Genomic DNA, 21055 nt, shown 5'->3' with positions numbered 1-21055 from the left:
GTAATGGCAGCAGTCATTAAAAGTCTCACAATCAAAACAAGCCCAGGACCAGATTGTTTTAATTCTAAATTCTATCACATCTTCAAAGAAGACCTAATATCAATACTCTTCAATGTATTCCACAAAATAGAAACAGAAGGAACACTACCCATTACATTATATGAAGCCACAATTACACTTATACCTAAATCACACAAAGACTGAACAAAGAAAGAGAACTTCAGACCAATTTCCTTTATGAATATTGATGCAAAAATACTCAATAAAATTCTTGAAAATCAAATCTAAGAACATATCAAAACAATCATCCATCATGATCAAGTAGGCTTCACCCCAGGGATACAGGGATGGTTCAATATATGGAAATCCATCAACGTAACCCACTATATAAAACTAAAACAAACAAAAAACCCCACATGATTATCTCAGTAGATGCTGAGAAATCACTTGACAAAATTCAACACCCCTTCATGGTAAAAGTCTTGGAAAGATCAGGAATTCAAGGCCCATACCTAGACATAGTAAAAGCAATATACAGCAAACTAGTAGCCATCATCAAACTAAATGGAGAGAAACTTGACACAATCCCACAAAAATCAGGGACTAGACAAAGCTGCCCACTTTATCTTTATCTATTCAGTACAATACTCAAAGTCCTAGCCAGAGCAATTAGATAACAAAAAGAGGTCAAAGGGAATCAAATTGGAAAGGAAGAAGTCACAATATTACTATTTGCAGATGATATGATAGTTTACTTAAGTGACCCCAAAAAGTTCATCAGAGAATGCCTATAGCTGATAAACAACTTCAGCAAATTGTCTGGATATAAAATTAATTCAAACACATCAGTGTCCTTCCTCTACTTATTTCTCTCTTTTGGTATTATAATTTCAGCATTTTCCCTTTCCCTTTTCCTCCCTGCTATCTCTCCCATGTATACTTTTTTGCTTTTTTTCAAATCCATCGCCTCTTTTTTTTAAATCAATTTCTGTTGTTATATACATATATACCTGTACTTCTTCCCAATCTCCTCACACATCTCTACCAGACCCCTTTTCCCTCCCTCTCCCCTCTCTCTCCCAGTCCCTCTATATATATCCCCTGAGATAATTTTCTTCCCACTTCTGTGTCTAGTCCCTGATTTTTGTGGGATTGTGCCACTTCTGTAGTGTCCACACTTTAGTGCAGTCTTCCTTCTTAGGTTTCATGTAGTCTGTGAATTGTATTGTGGGTATTCTGTGATTCTTTTGTTTTGTTTTGTTTTGTTTTGTTTTGTTTTGTTTTCCTTTCCTTTCCCTTTCCTTTCCTTTCCCTTTTCCTTTCCTTTCCTTTCCTTTCCTTTCCTTTCTTTTCTTTTGTTTTCTTTTCTGTTCCTTCCTTTCCTTTCCTTCCTCCCTCCATCTCTCCCTCCCTCCCTTCCTCTATCCTTCTCCTCCTCCTCCTTTTTTTTTTTTTAAACTTTTCAGGTTTTTTGCATATATATTATGGCTTTTAGTTTTGTGTTTTTATGGGATTCCCATGTGTATGAATGTGTGTCTCTACTTTTATATGTGTCTCTAAAATTTTTCTTTGGTTCTCTTTCTTCTGTTTGTTTTGCCCCATTCCCATTACTTTGTATGTCCTTGTTTTATCTTATGTAACTGTTATTCTTTAAATGTTTGTTTTCTAATCAAAAATGAAAAGTGTGTGTATTTGCATCAAAGGAGAATTGAGTAAGGTCTTGGGGGATTTGGTGGATGGAAAAATTTAATCAGAATACTTTGTATAAAAAATCCATTTTCAATCAAACAAAACTAGAAAAATACTAAAAAGCAAACAAAACAAAAATGTATTTATGAAAAATTGTAAATAAAATGTATTAAAATTTAAAGCTTTATGTTTGTTTATTAAGTTGACAAGGAGTAGACTTTTGATAGTTAATCTTGAGTGTAAGCTTGATGGAATTTGGAATCATCTGGAAAACTGACTTTTGAGCTTGTCTGTGAGAATATTCCTAGATACATTTAAATGAGGTGGGAAGACACATTCTCAATGTGAGTGCCATTATTCTACAGGTTAGGGCACTGACATAAATAAAGAGGAGGAAGCAAATAGAGTGCAAGTGTTTGTAGCTCTCTTCTACCTGATTGCAGAGCAATGTGTCCAAGCATTTCATACTCTTGCACCATGCTTTCCAAGTGATGGACTGCATCCTCAAGTTGTGAGTGGAAATCCACATTTATTTCTTAATTTGTTTTACCTGGTATTTTGTCACAACAAGGTGAAAAATGAATACATCTAAGAATTCTCAATAGATTAATTTAATAATAGTATAAATGAGCTGCTTCAAACAGGAGTGCTCTTATCTGTCTCTAGAAGCCAAAATGGATCTCCTGAGATTAATGAGATAATCAAATTAGGTCTAGAATGATGCATTTGTTTGTGACTAAAAGTTCTACATACATTTCTGGAGGCATCAACAACAGCAGTTATTGAGCCCACAAACCCACACAGAACTGACAGATCCTGATTTTCATATATATATTCATAATAGGTAATATAATTTCTTATTAGAAGCCAATACAAACAACACTGAATTTTCAAATAAGATGGATACTCAGAGGTAATCTGACTCAGGAAGTTTATTTTATTGAAAGATATAAATCCAATGCTAAAGGCGTACTGGTTCAAGATAAAAGAATTTTTTTTAATTATTTTTATTCGATATAATTTTTTATTTACATTTCAAATGATTTCCCCTTTTCTAGCCCCCCACTCCCCGAAAGTCCCATAAGCCCCCTTCTCTCCCCCTGTCCTCCCACCCACCCCTTCCCACTTCCCCATTCTGGTTTTGCCGAATACTGCTTCACTGAGTCTTTCCAGAACAAGGGGCCACTCTTCCTTTCTTCTTGTACCTCATTTGATGTGTGGATTATGTTTTGGGTATTCCAGTTTTCTAGGTTAATATCCACTTATTAGTGATGCAAAGGTAAAAGAATTTTAAAACCCCGAATACCACTGAGATGCAGCCAGTGGCACATTTATGATTTCAGTAAAATTATCAATTTTTATGATCTGTGTCTTCTTAGAGTATTTTAAGTAGGCAATTATTCTATCTTATATTAATAGACAGTTGTTATAGCATCAATGTCTTTGGTTCTCTGTAATGTTTTACAATCTCTGTAATGATTAGTATTCTTGCTTCTGTGGGTGTTATCTTAGGATCTTGGCTCTTGGGATCTAACTATTCCTGACTAACTGCTCCAAATGCAGTTTTCCTAGAGAAATGTTGCTGACTTTTGACTCATAAAGGCAACACATTTTAAACGTGAGAAAGTGAACATTAGAGACCTTACCATTCAAGATAGTTTTCTACGAATGCCGACATGGGGCTGATCTGCACTGTGTATGTGTCATTTGCAGAATACTCAAAGAGTCCATAGTAAGGGTTGAAGAGCTCCTGAGACAACAGGAAGAAGAACTCTCGAGATGGGCCACTGTAGTCCAGGCTGCAAAGGAAGCACAGGTCCAGTAAGTTCAGTTTTATAATAGTATTTTTTTTTATCTAGATCCTAGTGAGGACTTTCAGGTATGTGGGTCTGAGAACAGTCTCTCCTCTTTGCAGTGAACTCCAAGTAGAACTATCAATTTATAGATGACAATATTGCTTTTGTGGTACTTTTCAACCAAACGTCTACAAATGAACTCCTATGGAAATTGTATTTAAAATCTCTCCCTTTCAACTATCAAGTATCTATAAGATAAAACACACATCTGGCCCATTGTAAACAGGGCTTTGCTGTGGGAGACTAAGAAAAATTATCTACAAAAGTGTGTGTGTGTGTGTGTGTGTGTGTGTATGTGTGTGTATGTATATATGCATGTATGTATATATGTATTCATAAAATCTTAAAAGTCAATTTCAGTTGCCCTTAAGGTAGTTGAATTGCACACTTAGGTAATTAATGAAGTCACAGAAAGCACATAAAAACCATGGTATATAACTTGATATATGAATTTTGGAGTGAAGAGTTTTAGTTTTTTCATTCTCAGAAATGTACACAACCTATAAAGTAAATGTTCAATTATTCAGGATTTTAATTTTTATTATACTTTGGTCTTGGGATCTCAGACTTTGGGACATTCCAGTAATTCAGAATTTTTTCTTTTTTCTTTTTCTTTAAAGAGAAAGAAGCCTAATGCTTGAGATTGCCTGGGGAGAGCAAAGTTTACTAAAAGTTTATGCTTAGGGCCACTTTAGGCCAATAGTTTGTAGCTACTCTATCCTTTCCTGAGAGACATTGCCTCTCATTCCTGGGATTTGATTTCCCCGCACTGATCTGTACAAAGCTCCTGGTGCCTCACCCCTCCTCTCCAACAAAGGTGATGTAGAGCTTGTTTCTCTGGAGCTCTTTCCGGGAGTATGCCATCACCTGATTGAAGGTCCCCTCCAACAAGTGATCTCGACGGATGATGAGCCTGCGAATAAAAGGTCAAGGTGAATGGAAGCAGTGACATCAGGGTAGTGAGCACTGCTGTATGTCAATCATGAGGACTCATTATTGTAAATTCACTCATTAGAGAAGAAGAGACAAGACAGAGGTTCTGTCAGTTTGGTACATGGCTTGACACATTCAAAATGCTAGCGCTCAATCAACACACATATGCTTATCATTGGACAAACCCAACTGTATTTAAAATTATTGTTTTATTAAGTGGTATCATGTATTTTAAGTTAGGAGGCATCTTAAGTTAGGATTTTAAATTTGAGCTTGGCTTTTCAATTAAAATAATAAACCCATGGAGAAGGCAACACTGTTTTTACTTGGACTTCATTGCAAAGTTGCAAAGAGTTCACAAATATTGCCTTGATTATTCTTACATGAATGGAAATACGGGATTGTTAGCTTGGGTTAAAGATCTCTCTTTTCTGGAAAGGTCTGTTGTTGATGCTGTGTACCTCTTTGTATTAAGCCTATAGTTCTTTCTCTTTTTCCTCCTCTTTCCTGTTTTCTTGCTTCCAATTACTTGCACATTATTCTTTTTCTCCTCCAATTTTCTGATTTTTCTATTTATCCCTTTAAGGCAGTAGCATTACCATATTAATAGATCCAATGTTCAAGGTGAAAAAGGTGAATAGATTAAAAAATAGGGCACAGTACTAGGTACTCACTTAATTTTACCCGGACCCTGTCCAAATCCTTTGGCTTCCAGTTTTCGGTAGAAATTGCGGAGCTTAGCTTCAAAATCCCTTCGGTATGGTGAAGGGGCTCTTGCACTGGCTCTCTGTAAACCTGTAGAGAGAAACACATGGTAGTAGTCATGACTTTTCATTCAAGAACAACTGTGCAGGATAGCAGCAGAGCCATGGAAGCATGTTCCTAGCCTTAGTGGCCATCTCTAAGAAATCCCTTTAATTGTCACCATGCCAATAACTTTTATATTAAACAGAAGTAAAATTGCAAAGAGAAAAGTGGATCCTGATTGGAATATGTATATTTTCCACTTTAATTATTCAAATGTGTTTCTAGTCAAGGCACCTCCATGAGAATTGCCTTGACTTGCTCATTTCTTGGGTAATTAAAAGTATTAAGATAAAACAAACTAAATAAAAGTGTTCTTGTAAGTTGATGTTGAGATATGACTGGATGTAGAATGAGTCAAGAGGACCTTAGCATGTGTAATGTTCCATGCTTCTGTATTGATAATGATGTTGAAAGGAGAAACACACGTATTTGTTAGAACTTATGCATTTAGGGGTTTATATTAGATCAACTTTTCATTAACTGTATAACTTACTGTGAAGTTGTTTTTGCTGAACACACAGTAACCAAAAATTAATTCAAAACCAAATGAGTCTTCAGAGTCTGGGAGAACTCTCCAGTACTTCATACAACCTTATTGCAGCTTTGGTGTGAACATACTACATATATTCTTTGCACTGTGCACGTTGTCATGGCATGTGATGCCAATGAACACTGTCTGAACACCTCAGCTCAGCTTGGAGACTATTGCATGATATGAATTATTACAGAAGAAAAACACTTTTTAGTATTTTCCAGTCATTCCTCAGCATATAAATATTAATACTGATATGTCATTGGATTGAGTTGGCTTAGAGTGCTTGATTTTAAAAAGCCTTCCTTGAGTTTCATTTTAAAACAAATCAATGAATATGGGTTAAGGATTAGGACACAGTTTCCAACAGTTTCTGAAATAGCCATAAATATTATTCTGTGGTATGTATTTATATAAAGTAACATTCTTAGAATGGACATTTTTAAGACCAAAAAAATTGGACAAATCTGAAGAACATTGAAGATACTGTATGACCCACAGTCTCAGATAGTCAACATTTGACTATTGAAATATTTTTGTTGAAATAAACAAGGACCTACACATCATTACAATACAAACTTTCGTTTGCTTGTAATAAATGCATTTGAAATACTTTAATGTCTAATAGAGCAGTCATTAGGGTGCAATGACAGGTTAAGTAGAGGATCCAACTCTATATGGGAGCAGAGAATAAATATTGTAGGCTTTTAAGGCAATACAGTTTTGCTAGTATTGCTCATATCTACTGCTGCAAGTATGAATTATCCCACATAAAATACAAATATGACCAAGCATGGGCAGATTTCTAGAATCATTACTGAGAGATATTGAGGTTTCATTTTATTGTTCAGTTGTGCATGATAACATACTCCTGTAATCTCAGTATCTCGGAGGCCATCACAATATAGCCATGAGCTTTAGGCTACTTTGGCATAGTTATTAGAATATATCTCATTTTCTTTCTCAATCATTTAGAAACATAAACAAGTTCCACTGTAGTTTAGGGACACTAGAAAAACAGGCAGAAGTTTAGTTTGTTAATACCTGATTTACAGTGTACTTTGATTAGGATGGGGACACACACACACACACACACACACACACACACACACAAATACAACTGTTTTGTATTCTCTTTCAGTTTTGAAAAACACACACAGGACTACTTTAGGTGACACCAGGCCAGAGTTCCAAGTTACCTGGGGAGTTCTGAGGTGAGGAACAGGGTGAACAGCGGGGAGAGAAGCTATATCCAGGGTGGAAGGCAGATTGCAGGGGAACATAGGACATGATCTCTTCTTCAAAGAGACTGTAAAGTTTAAAAAGAGGAAAGTTAGTTGTTTATCTCTCCGTGAGAAAGTGTACACAGACTTTGAAAGAGCAGTTAGAATCTCCACTTGCAAATTCTCTGCTTCTTTAACCCTCTATTGCTTAACAACAAAGTCTCCATTAAGAACTTCACAGCCCCTTGAAGGGGGCAGTTCTGATCCTAAGGTCCTATTCCTCAATTGGTTCTTGATTTGTCAATAAAGGAAGCCTGGAGGCCAATTGCTGGATGCAAGGTATAGGCAGGACTTCTGCATCCCAGGAGGAAAAGGCAGACACAAGGAAGGAGAGAAGGTTTTTTCTGCCATGGTTTGGAGGACAAAGAATGCAGCAGCCATGTGAGTTTCAGGGGTTGGTTGGGGTGGGAGATAGAAGCTGTGGCCTGTGGCCACTACTATAGGTGGGTGGTTAGGGATATTTGAAAAGGGATAGGTGGGACCAGCCACTTAAGTTTAGGGAAGGTGGAGGGACAGAAATAATAAATTGGTAAGGGTATGCTTTTCCAGGAGGGAGATATCAGCAACCAGCAATTGTGACAAGAAGGGAAGCTATAAAGGAACAAACTGTCTGTCTGTGCCCTCAGATTCAAGGAAAGCTGGGAGGGGGATGGTAGCATCACCTCCTGGAGCTAAAGGCTGGTAGAACAAAAGGGAAGCCAGATGGGGACTGGTAGTGCAATCTCAGATTCAGGAACAAAGGTGGTAGCATAAATCTACATATAACAGCTCCTAATGCTCTAGTTGTACATCTAACAATAAGGATACACAGCAAGTGCTGCCAATCAAGGACAGATCTTCTAGAGAAGATGGAAAGTGTTTCAGGATGGCATTAATTCCTTCTACAACCTCTCCACTGTAGCTTTTCAAGAAGGTCTCAGGTTCAACCTCTTACCTCAGCAAAATGACTAGATCTGCATCACAGGACAATTTCTCAAGCCCATGATTGCCCTCTGTCCGAATATAATGGATTTTCTCCCTAGAATAAAGGTGAAAAGAAAATAAGAATTACATATCAACTCAAAAGCTAAGGAATGAATAAATCATTTTATTTTTTATCCTTTCTCACACCATAGCTAACAGCATTCCCCCAGTATCTGGTGCATTTCATAATACTCAAAGGTCATCTTTGAATTCCTAAGATGCTTTTCAAGGTATGGATTCCTCTGAGATTCACGTAGATTCTGAAGTTGAGCATAGCAAAGTCAGAGTCTGATTGAAATAGAGAAGACCAAAGTAAAGCTAGGGGGAACTGTAAAAAGACCTCTCTTGGCTCAAGGTATATTGGAAGTCATGAGAGGACAAAGTGAAGGCTGGCTTTAGGGAAATCTTTCTGTCTGATAGAAAATATATGATGCCACCATGGGAGCAGAGGAAGCCTTAGAGCTTTAGATTGACCAGGACATCCAGGTTTAGTCAAAGCATAGATCTCTGTCTCAGTTTAGTTGCAGGTTACCCATTCCGATGTCCAACTATAATCTTGAAATTTATATCAGGTAAGTCTAAGATAAGGAGTATTGATTTTGCTCAAATTGACTTTTCTATTTGCTTTCCGAACAATAGCAACACCATCACCCTCAGTAATTACCCTATACATGCATGCTTTAGATGAGTTAAATTTCCCTTTTTGCAGCTAAATTTGGGGAAAATTTAAGGATTGTTTTATTTTAATATTTAAATTTTAATTAAAATTTGTATTTTTATATCAGGTGAGGCACAATTAAAAATAATTTCAAATGGAAATATGAAGATATCACATATAGCCTTCACTTGGTTTGCCCCACCAGTGATGCAATATTGTTCTTTCTCTGACAATGACTCCAAATATATGGGCATTTTCTTTAAGCCTTTTTTCATAGTTAACCATCACATTTATTGGTTTTACTTATTCATCATGGGTATAAGGATTTGCCTGCAAGACCATGGAAGACCCCAAAACAGCTACACTGGAAGCATCAGTGATGTCTTCCCTACAGACTAATAAGTGAAATCTCCTTCCCCTTGTTTGTTCAAGGCCCTCCCTGAGACCCTGAGACCACATGCTTCAGGGCAGAACTGCTTGCAAATGATGGGGAGAAGTGGCTGGATGTATCCTTCATGTTGGAAATGTCAACAGTCTAATGTGTGATGGACTCTGACAAGTAGACACAGCTGATCTTATGAAGGTATACAGTATGGTTCAGAAGACAGCCTTACACAGCATCATTCTACAAAAGGTCTTAATTCCTAATATCCCCCAAAGTGGTAGTAAAACAAATGTCCATCAACAGGTGAATGGACATCTAGGTCCATTTCATGTTATAACAACATAATTCTATATCCCGATAGTGTGTAAATGAGCCCTTTCCACATATGTATCTAAAACTTAAGATTCAGAATCTATATATGAAGAAGAGATTCAATATTTGCCTTAAGAATTTGGTTTCTTTTGCTTAAAATAATTTCCAGGTCTACTATTTTTTTAATGTCATGTTTCCATTATTTCTTTATGGCCAAATATAATTCTGTTGTATGTATGTAACAGTTTTCCTTTATCCATTCATCTATTGATGAACATATAGGCTGAGTCTATTTCTTAGCTGTTTACGGCACAACAGTCAACATTAAGCTTTCAATATAACTTTCTTTTTTGAGAATTTCATATATGAGTACTATATTTTTTTTTCTTCTTTTTTCTTTTTTTTATTGTTATTTTTTTATTCGATATAATTTATTTACATTTCAAATGATTTCCCCTTTTCTAGCCCCCCCCCCCACTCCCCGAAAGTCCCGTAAGCCCCCTTCTCTTCCTCTGTCCTCCCTCCCACCCCTTCCCAGTTCCCCGTTCTGGTTTTGCCAAATACTGTTTCACTGAGTCTTTCCAGAACCAGGGACCACTCCTGCTTTCTTCTTGTATCTCATTTGATGTGTGGATTATGTTTTGGGTATTCCAGTTTTCTAGGTTAATAACCACTTATTAGTGAGTGCATACCATGATTCACCTTTTGAGTCTGGGTTACCTCACTTAGTATGATGTTCTCTAGCTCCATCCATTTGCCTAAGAATTTCATGAATTCATTGTTTCTAATGGCTGAATAGTACTCCATTGTGTAGATATACCACATTTTTTGCATCCACTCTTCTGTTGAGGGATACCTGGGTTCTTTCCAGCATCTGGCAATTATAAATAGGGCTGCTATGAACATAGTAGAGCATGTATCCTTATTACATGGTGGGGAATCCTCTGGGTATATGCCCAGGAGTGGTATAGCAGGATCTTCTGGAAGTGAGGTGCCCAGTTTTCGGAGGAACCGCCAGACTGCTTTCCAGAGTGGTTGTACCAATTTGCAACCCCACCAGCAGTGGAGGAGTGTTCCTCTTTCTCCGCACCCTCTCCAACACCTGCTGTCTCCTGAATTTTTAATCTTAGCCATTCTGACTGGTGTAAGATGAAATCTTAGGGTTGTTTTGATTTGCATTTCCCTAATGACTAATGAAGTTGAGCATTTTTTAAGATGCTTCTCCGCCATCCGAAGTTCTTCAGGTGAGAATTCTTTGTTTAACTCTGTACCCCATTTTTTAATAGGGTTGTTCGGTTTTCTGGAGTCTAACTTCTTGAGTTCTTTATATATATTGGATATTAGCCCTCTATCTGATGTAGGATTGGTGAAGATCTTTTCCCAATTTGTTGGTTGCCGATCTGTCCTCTTGATGGTGTCCTTTGCCTTACAGAAGCTCTGTAACCTTATGAGGTCCCATTTGTCAATTCTTGCTCTTAGAGCATACGCTATTGGTGTTCTGTTCAGAAACTTTCTCCCTGTACCGATGTCCTCAAGGGTCTTCCCCAGTTTCTTTTCTATTAGCTTCAGAGTGTCTGGCTTTATGTGGAGGTCCTTGATCCATTTGGATTTGAGCTTAGTACAAGGAGACAAGGATGGATCAATTCGCATTCTTCTGCATGCTGACCTCCAGTTGAACCAGCACCATTTGTTGAAAAGGCTATCTTTTCCATTGGATGTTTTCAGCCTCTTTGTCGAGGATCAAGTGGCCATAGGTGTGTGGGTTCATTTCTGGATCTTCAATCCTGTTCCATTGATCCTCCTGCCTGTCACTGTACCAATACCATGCAGTTTTTAACACTATTGCTCTGTAGTATTGCTTGAGGTCAGGGATACTGATTCCCCCAGATTTTCTTTTGTTGCTGAGAATAGTTTTAGCTATCCTGGGTTTTTTGTTGTTCCAGATGAATTTGATAATTGCTCTTTCTAACTCTGTGAAGAATTGAGTTGGGATTTTGATGGGTATTGCATTGAATCTGTATAGTGCTTTAGGCAAAATGGCCATTTTAACTATATTGATTCTACCGATCCATGAGCATGGGAGGTTTTCCCATTTTTTGAGGTCTTCTTCCATTTCCTTCTTCAGAGTCTTGAAGTTCTTGTCATACAGATCTTTCACATGTTTGGTAAGAGTCACCCCAAGATACTTTATACTGTTTGTGGCTATTGTGAAGGGGGTCATTTCCCTAATTTCTTTCTCAGCCTGCTTATCCTTTGAGTATAGGAAGGCCACTGATTTGCTTGAGTTGATTTTATAACCTGCCACTTTGCTGAAGTTATTTATCAGCTGTAGGAGCTCTCTAGTGGAGTTTTTTGGGTCACTTAGGTAGACTATCATGTCGTCTGCAAATAATGATAGTTTGACTTCCTCCTTTCCAATTTGTATCCCTTTGACCTCCTTATGTTGTCGAATTGCCCAAGCTAGTACCTCAAGTACAATATTGAAAAGATAAGGAGAAAGGGGGCAGCCTTGTCTGGTCCCTGATTTCAGTGGGATTGCTTCAAGTTTCTCTCCATTTAGTTTGATGCTGGCTACTGGTTTGCTGTATATTGCTTTTACTATGTTTAGGTATGGGCCTTGAATTCCTGTTCTCTCCAAGACTTTAAGCATGAAAGGATGCTGAATTTTGTCAAATGCTTTTTCAGCATCCAATGAAATGACCATGTGGTTTTGTTCTTTGAGTTTGTTTATGTAGTGGATTGTATTGATGGATTTCCGTATATTGAACCAACCCTGCATTCCCGGGATAAAGCCTACTTGATCATGGTGGATGATCGTTTTGATGTGTTCTTGGATTCGGTTGGCAAGAATTTTATTGAGTATTTTTGCATCGATGTTCATAAGGGAAATTGGTCTGAAGTTCTCTTTCTTTGTTGGATCTTTGTGTGGCTTTGGTATAAGCGTAATTGTGGCTTCGTAGAAGGAATTGGGTAGTGTTCCTTCTGTTTCTATTTTGTGGAATAGTTTGAAGAGTATTGGTGTTAACTCTTCTTTGAAGGTCTGGTAGAATTCTGCACTGAAACCATCTGGTCCTGTGCTTTTTTTGGTTGGAAGACTTTCTATGACTCCTTCTATTTCTTTAGGCTTTATGGGACTGTTCAGATGGTCTAGTTGGTCCTGATTTAATTTTGGTATTTGGTATCTGTCAAGGAAATTGTCCATTTCCTCCAGATTCTCCAGTTGTGTTGAGTACAGGCTCTTGTAGTAGGATCTGATGATTTTTTGGATTTCCTCAGTTTCCGTTGTTATGTCTCCCTTTTCATTTCTAAGTTTGTTAATTTGGATACTTTCTCTGTGCCCTTTGGTCAGTCTGGCTAAGGGTTTATCTATCTTGTTGATTTTCTCAAAGAACCAGCTCCTGGTTTTGTTGATTTTTTGTATGGTTCTCTTTGTTTCTACTTGATTGATTTCGGCCCTGAGTTTGATGATTTCCTGCCTTCTACTCCTCCTGGGTGAAATAGCTTCTTTTTGTTCCAGGGCTTTCAGGTGTGTCATTAAGTTGGTAATGTATGCTCTCTCCATTTTCTTTTTGGAGGCACTCAGGGCTATGAGTTTTCCTCTTAGCACTGCTTTCATTGTGTCCCATAGATTTGGGTATGTTGTGTTTTCATTTTCATTGTGTTCTAAAAAGTCTTTATTTTCTTTCTTTATTTCTTCCTTGACCAAGGTATCATTGAGTAGAGTATTGTTCAGTTTCCACGTGTATGTGGGCTTTCTGTTGTTTCTGTTGCTATTGAAGACCACTTTTACTCCATAGTGATCAGATAGGAGGCATGGGATTAGTTCGATCTTCTTATATTTGGTGAGGTCTGTCTTGTGACCAATTATATGGTCGATTTTGGAGAAGGTACCATGAGGTGCTGAAAAAAAGGTATATTCTTTTGTTTTAGGATAGAATGTTCTATATATATCAGTTAAATCTAATCGGTTCAAAGCTTCAATTAGTTTCATTGTGTCCTTGTTTAGTTTCTGTTTTCCTGATCGGTCCATTGAGGAAAGTGCAGTGTTGAAGTCACCCACAATTATTGTGTTAGGTGCAATGTGTGCTTTGAGTTTTAATAAAGTTTCTTTTATGAAAGAGGGTGCCCTTGCATTTGGAGCATAGATGTTCAGGATTGAGAGTTCTTCTTGTTGTATTTTTCCTTTGACCAGCAAGAAGTGTCCCTCAGAGTCTCTTTTGATGACTTTGGGTTGAAAGTCAATTTTATCTGATATTAAAATGGCTACTCCAGCTTGTTTCCTGAGACCATTTGCTTGTAAAATTGTCTTCCAGCCTTTTACTCTAAGGTAGTGTTTGTCTTTGACCCTGAGGTGTGTTTCCTGTAAGCAGCAAAATGTAGGGTCCTGTTTGTGTATCCAGTCAGTTAGTCTGTGTCTTTTTATTGGGGCATTGAGTCCATTGATGTTAAGAGATATTAAGGAATAGTGATTGTTACTTCCTATCATTTTTGACGTTATTTTTTATATTTGATTGCTTAACTTCTTTTGGGTTTGATGAAAGGTTACTATCTTGCTTTTTTCAGGGTGAAGTTTCCCTCCTTGTATTGGTGTTGTCCTCCTATTATCCTTTGTAGGGCTGGGTTTGTGGATAGATATTGGGTAAACTTGGTTTTGTCGTGAAATATCTTAGTTTCTCCATCTATGGTGATTGAGAGTTTTGCTGGATATAGTAGTTTTGGTTGGCATTTGTGTTCTCTTAGAGTCTGCATGAGATCTGCCCAGGACCTTCTAGCCTTCATAGTCTCAGGTGAAAAGTCTGCTGTGATTCTGATAGGTCTTCCTTTATATGTTACTTGGCCTTTTTCTCTTACTGCCTTTAATATTCTTTCTTTGTTTAGAACATTTGGTGTTTTGGTTATTATGTGACGGGAAGTATTTCTGTTCTGGTCCAGTCTGTTTGGAGTTCTGTAGGCTTCTTGTATATTCATGGGCATCTCTCTCTTTAGGTTAGGGAAGTTTTCTTCCATAATTTTATTGAAGATATTTGCTGGCCCTTTAAGTGGTAAATCTTCACTCTCATCTATGCCTATAATCCTTAGGTTTGGTCTTTTCATTGTGTCCTGGATTTCCTGAATATTTTGGGTTACAAGCTTTTTGCATTTTGCATTTTCTTTAACTGTTGAGTCCATGGTTTCTATGGAATCTTCAGCATCTGAGATTCATTCTTCTATTTCTTGTATTCTGTTGTTGATATTTGCATCTCTGTCCCCTGATTTCTTCCCAAGGCTTTCTATCTCCAAAGTTGTCTCCTTTTGAGTTTTCTTAGTTGTTTCTACTTCTGATTTTAGATCCTGGATGGTTTTGCTTAGCTCCTTCACTTGCTTGTTTGTGCTTTCCTGTAATTCTTTAAGAGATTTTTGTGTTTTTTCTTTCATGACCTCAGCCTGTTGACCAAAGTTCTCCTGTATTTCTTTAAGAGATTTTTGTGTTTCGTCTTTCATGACCTCAGCCTGTTGACCAAAGTTCTCCTGTATTTCTTTAAGTGTTTTTTGCATTTCCTCCTTGTTGGCTTTTGTATTCTCCTGGATTTCTTTCAATGATTGTTGTGTTTCCCTTGCAAGGGCTTCTAACTTTTGATCCATTTTCTCCTGAATTTCTTTAAATATGTCCTTCATGTGTTCCTGTACCAGCATCATGACCAGTGATTTTAAATCCTAATCTTGTTTTACTGGTGTGATGGGGTATCCAGGACATGCTGGTAGAGGAGAATTGGGTTCAGATGTTGCCATATTGCCTTGATTTCTGTTAGTGACGTTCCTGCGTTTGCCTTTTGCCATCTAGCTCTTACTGGTGTTACTTGGTCTTGTCAGTGCTGGACTCACCAGTGCAAGCTGCCCCTTCCCAGTTGGCCTCTGGTGCACAGCTTACACCCTGCACTGCCTGTAGACAGGGTGCTGCTGTCCAGGCTGTTCAGATCCCGAAGCAGGCACCTGAAGGCTCCCGCTGGGGCCCGCAGGATTTATTGGAGCACACCGACTTCTCCCAGCTGGCCGCCCGGAAGCCCCCACTAGCTTCTTGAGGGACCTGGAGATGTGGTGCAGCCGCCCAGGCTGATCTGAAGCGGAGAGAGTTGACCTGAGGGCTTCTGCCTGAGGCCTTGCCCCAGATTGTGTCTGTGGACCAGATGGAACCCGTGTGCACCGCCAGGCGCACACTAGGTTAGCCTGGTCGCCCAGACCCTGAGTCCAGGCAAAAGCCTGGGAGGCCAAGGTCCGAGCAAAGTTCCCCTAGGGCTATGACTGTTAATTGGGTCCGCCAGGTGACCCGGATGGCGGGCGTGCGCGTCCGTGCTCCCCGAAAGCACCGGGAGAGTCTGTTGTGCTAATAACCTCCTGGGCGGGTTGACACAGATGGCCCACCAAGCCGCCCAGTTCTTGGGGTCAGTCCTGTGCCTTTTGGGGCCTAGACCCCCGTTTTGTTAGCCTCAGGCTACGCTTGTTAGCTGTCTCTGCCCTCCCGCGCACTCTGGGTCCTGTAGGCAAAATGGCGGCGCGTGCGCCGGCCAGGGCAAAAAAAAACTCCTGGCTGGGTTGGCGCCCCGATGGCCACTCGAACAGCCCAGGGCCTGGGTGCAGGCCAACGCCCGTCAGGCTCAGACCCCTGCGGTGTTGGGCCTAGGATTATGTTTGTGTACCTCAGTCTGTCCGATCTCTGGAGCCCGGAATCAAGATGGAGGTGAGTCTCTCCTGACTGGCGGGAAGCCGAGTTCTGAAGTGGCTTCCATGCAGCGAAAGGCTCCGCAGAACTGCAGCTGCTTGCCTCCCGGCTGGTCAGCGAAGGTCAGTGGTCGTGGGCGCAGGGCCTAACTGGACCCTGTGTCGCCTTGGTTCCACCGCTGATGGCCCTTCAGCTGGACCAGCTACTGCTGCCGCCGCCGCCGCTGCCATGAGTACTATACTTATACCATTTCTACCACTATCTCTCCTCCCATGCATCACCACTCCCTCTAAAACTGAAGACCTTTTTTCTGTAATTATTATTGTAGAATAAAGATTTTTTTCACAATAAGGGAAATCTTTGGGAGCTCTTTAAAATATTCAAGATGTTGCTGAATAAGAGCATGACTTGGGATCCAACCTCATTTGAGATAAAATACTACCGCAGTAATTGCTATAAGCAAAACCTGATGTTCACGGTGGCTTCTCTAACTGGGGTTTGGAAAACAGGTAAGGCTGGTCTACATCCTTTTCAGAGAGTAACAGAAGCCCAGCTTCTTAACTCTCTACCTAAAAACACCTATAATATGTGTAAGTAAGTAATTAATATGCATATATAGTTTAAGTAGAATTTACTCATCTGGACTGACAATGCTCCCTCCAAGAGACAAAGACCATTTAACACCGCCCTCTCAAACCAGGCATAGAAGTCCTCATTTGAGTTGTTGGTCAGGATTTTCAAGAGTCTCCCAAAATATTATAGACTATTGCTACTGCCCTTGGTTCCTCTGAAGAGCTGCAAGGTAAACTCCTATTGCTGAAGACACCATGCACTTAAGAAACAGGGACTAGAGGACCCTGAGATGGATCTGACCTGAAAGTTTCTAAGGAAGGAAAACAACCAGAAGCCCCATGCAAGCTTCCAAAGGAGGGAAGTGACTAACAGTCTACCCAGCTATGATGCCTATGAACCACAACAACAACCTTCATGGCATGATAACCCTAAGGTTATCAGTAGGGCCATGGATCACTCATACCTGTGTGGTAACCAACAGCTGTATAATTGAACTTAGGATCTTTTCAACAAGAGAAAAACATGCTGGGACAATCAATGGGGTAAAGTGGAAGCCCACAGAATAGGAGAGAATCTTTGACAAATATGTATCTGATAGAGGATCAATATTAGAATCTATAAAGAACTTAATCAGTAAAGAAAACCAAAATGACCCATTTAAAACATGAGCCTGGAACATGAACAAACATTGTCAAAAAAAAAAGATATGGATAAGGAATTCTTTTAAAAAATTGTATATTATCCTAGAAATAAGAGAAACTGGTAATCAAAACTGTAAGAGATTATTATAGGCCCAGGGTCCCCAAGATCAAGTTCTCAGAACAAGAGGAGATTTATTTGACAGAGGGACCAAGGGAAGGGAATAAGTGAAAAGAACAGGAGGTAGAGGATGAGAGGGAAGGGGGAGGGAACAAGAGAGAAGGGGAAGGCGTATTTGTACTGGAGGTCAAAGGACTGCCTCTGAAAAGAGAGGAAACAGATGTGACCCATAAAATGACAATTTGTAAAGGTAAAGGGGGAAATGCCATGTTAGGAAGAGGTGTTTAATTTTAGTTTGGAATGTTAATTAGATCAGCCAAAGAGGTTTTTGCTTTCTGGACTTCAATACTTTGATAGCGGGACCTTGGCAGTCAGTCTAAGTGAACAGACCTTGGTAGCTAGTTTTAGGAATGAAATGTAATAGTTTTTAGCAAAGCAAAGAGAAGGAACTAGGGAGAAGGGCAAGGCCTGCTACAGCCATTCTTGAGCTGGTCAGAGTTCCTTCAAAAACAACTTTGAAATTTCACCTTAGCCCAGTTAGAATAGCACAGATCAAATGCTGTAGGGGCCATGAGGCAATGGAAACTTTTATCCACTGTTGATGGAGCGAAAACTGGTCCAGTCACCCTTGAAATCATGTGTAGAATTCCTAGAACGCTAAAAATGAACCCACCCTATGACCCAGCGACATACCATGCCTTAACTGGACATCCTGCACCTCAGATACTTACTCAGTCAGGTTCATATCTGCTTATTCACAATAGCTCGTAAGTAGAAACAGCCTAGTGTCCTTCATCTGACACATAGCTAGTGAGAATGTGATAGTATATATATATATATACTATATATATACTATAGAATACTATTTAGCTTTAAAGAAAAATAAAACCTTGAAATATTTAGGTAAATAGTTGGAAAAAGAAAAGATCATATTGAGTGAGGTAGTGCAGAGTCAGAAAGATAGATGTTAAGTGTTCTCTCCCCCTGCACCTCACCCCAGCCTCTTATTTGAGGTTCCTAACACAGATGTGAGTACATATCCTTAGTAATGGAGGGAAGCAGTAAAGTTAAAAGGGACAATTCCTGGTGTGAGAATGAGCAAAGAAGGAGAAAAAGGATTGTATTAGCCAGAGGGGTGGAGGATACTACAAGGAAACCCACAGGATTGACTCCTCTGGCTCCTAGAATCCTTCCTCTGCTTCTTGTACAGGATTCCTTGAGCTTTGTCTAATGTTTGGCTGACAACATTATAATTTTACTAGTTGGCTTTTTCTTTCAAAATATAACTGAAAATATTTCTGAAATGCATATTTAGTTACTGTGAACATACACAATGTCATTTGTGGTTGATTATTGTTAGAAAAATTCCTTAATTGCTTCTAGAGTACAAAATCCAAAATTTTTTAAAGTTATTATTATGTTTAAGATTATCATATAATTATGTAATTTTCCCCTTCCCTTGTCTTGTTTCAGATCCCTCAATGTTTTCTTCCAAATCCATGGTCTCTTTTCTGTCACTAATTGTTATTATATACATATGTAACTGGAAACCTAGCTAACTAGGCAGGGTTTATGAAATCACAGATTTTTGAGGAGATCCTAAAACTACCACATTACTAAACAAGTGTTATCCCTTGAGGAGAGCCCAAAACTACCACTTTACCCAACCAGTATTAATCCCTAACTGCATTAAAAATTTATCTTTACACCACAGATAAATACAATCAAAACAACAGGCTGAAACTATTACAGAAAATCACAGCCAATCAAAATGCAGACCTTTAGAGCTCAGTCCCAACAGATACATTTACAACATAACAACTCCTTGTAACTAAGGCTCAGAGATCATTGCAAAAGAGTGGGTGGAAAGATTTCAAGAGCCAGAGGAACAGGAGATTGCTGTAAGATTGCTGTGTCTTCTTGGATTGTTAGATGCCACACCTATAAAGTCTCACCAAGATGACTGCCTAAACATGAGCTGAATCATGAGATGACATCAGTGCCTCAATCTAAGATAAATACCTACAGGTAACTAAGGGATACTTAGAGCAGGAGAAGTGCTGTTTCCCAGGGACGAGAAGTAGTTGGCTATGCAGGGCCAAATTGTCAACCTTGAACAAGTAACACTGTACAGACTGAACAGGTTGTATTTGTGAATATATATACATATAATAAAAAATAATGAAAAGTAAGGCTAAGAATCTGAAAAAGAGCAAGAAAAGATATATTAAAAAGAGGAAAATGGAAGAGGAAAATGATGTAATTATATTAAAATCTCTGACTGTCATATTACTCAAAATATTATCTTTGGGAATCTATGAAAGATGGAAGGCCCCTATTGCATTGTAAAGACTCATATTCTTCAGTCAGAGGGCAGACACTTCTGAAAATCAAGATAATTTCGGCTATGAGGATGGTAAAAGACAAGAGCCTAGCATAGCTCTTCTCTAAAAGGCTCTACCAGCAGGTGATCGAGACAAATGCAGATTCTTATAGTCAACCATTAGACTGAAGTTGGGAACCCTATGAAAGAGTTAGGGGAAGGACTGAAGGAGCTGAAGGGGATGGCAACCCCATAGGAAGACCAAGAGTGCTAACTAATCTGGAACTCTAGGAGCTCCCAGAGACTAAACCACCAAGCGCATCCATGGGCTGATCCATGACCCTAGGTACATGTGTAGCAGAGGACTGCCTTGTCTGGCTTCAGTGGGAGAACTTGTGCCTAATTCTGTAGAGACTTGAAGCTCCAGGAAAAGGGATGTGAGGAGAGTGATTGGGGTGGGGGGAGAGCCCCCTCTCAGAGGCAAAGGGGATGGGGAATGTGGTGAAGAACTTTTGGAGGGCTGACTGAGAAGGCGGGGGTGACAATATTTGGAATGTAAATAAATAAAACGACAAAAGAAAGAGGAGCAAAACATATTTAACATGACTCACATATCCTAGAATTTAAGTACACATACACACAATACTTTGTGTTTGCTTAGTTTTGTCACCTAATTGTTTTAGCAATGAAACAATTATATTTCAAAATTAAAAATAATTTAGGTAGTGCTTTACATAAGTAATTTTTATAAACCTATGTTTTTCCCTGTCTGTTTGCCTCCAAGTGACTGGAAATCATTTTAACATTACATAACTTGATAGGACTACCTTCTCTGAGAAATTTTTCAGAACACTGCACCCTTCTTTTTTAGTATCAACCTAAAACTTATATACAGGGATGAAAGGTGTCATAAGTCTCTCTATAGTGTTGCTTTACAACCTGGAAAAAAAAGTGGTAGGAACAAGTGCTCTAGAGTTGGGAGATGAACCCTACCTGAGTGTATGATTTCTTGCCAAGCTTGGCTGACGTTCTTGTAGCATTTCAAAAATGTTTGGCTGGCGAAGAAATGCCACAATCTTGTCATTGTATGCTGAAACAGAAAAGAAAATGCAGAACAGTGGTTGAAGAAGATAACCATAAAATGCCCACTTAATATTAGGCGATAATGTAATCATTTGAAGTACTTTTAAGAAAGCCTGTATAAAAACAGGACACAATAGCGTTATTATTTTAAAAGATACAGGTAAAAGTGAATTAGCTCTGAGCAGTTATCTGTAAATGACAT

At 39.0% G+C, this 21055-nt stretch overlaps 1 protein-coding gene across 1 annotated transcript in view; it reads right to left on the bottom strand.

Moving 5' to 3' along the window:
• Positions 1–21055, bottom strand: part of Hecw1 (HECT, C2 and WW domain containing E3 ubiquitin protein ligase 1) — a 173439-nt gene that overhangs the window by 31921 nt on the left and 120463 nt on the right. Inside the window, exons 16-21 of the mRNA XM_052156837.1 lie at positions 20764–20860; positions 8035–8118; positions 7017–7126; positions 5153–5273; positions 4345–4458; positions 3336–3488 (exon numbers count right to left, since the gene is read on the bottom strand). Coding sequence (XP_052012797.1) covers positions 3336–3488; positions 4345–4458; positions 5153–5273; positions 7017–7126; positions 8035–8118; positions 20764–20860 — 679 coding nt within the window. The remainder of the gene's footprint in view (positions 1–3335; positions 3489–4344; positions 4459–5152; positions 5274–7016; positions 7127–8034; positions 8119–20763; positions 20861–21055) is intronic.

The sequence above is a fragment of the Apodemus sylvaticus genome, chromosome 14, assembly GCF_947179515.1.
Source record: "Apodemus sylvaticus chromosome 14, mApoSyl1.1, whole genome shotgun sequence".
Lineage (NCBI taxonomy): Eukaryota > Metazoa > Chordata > Mammalia > Rodentia > Muridae > Apodemus > Apodemus sylvaticus.
Note: the sequence above shows the minus strand (reverse complement) of the source record. Positions and strands in the feature narration are given on the sequence as shown.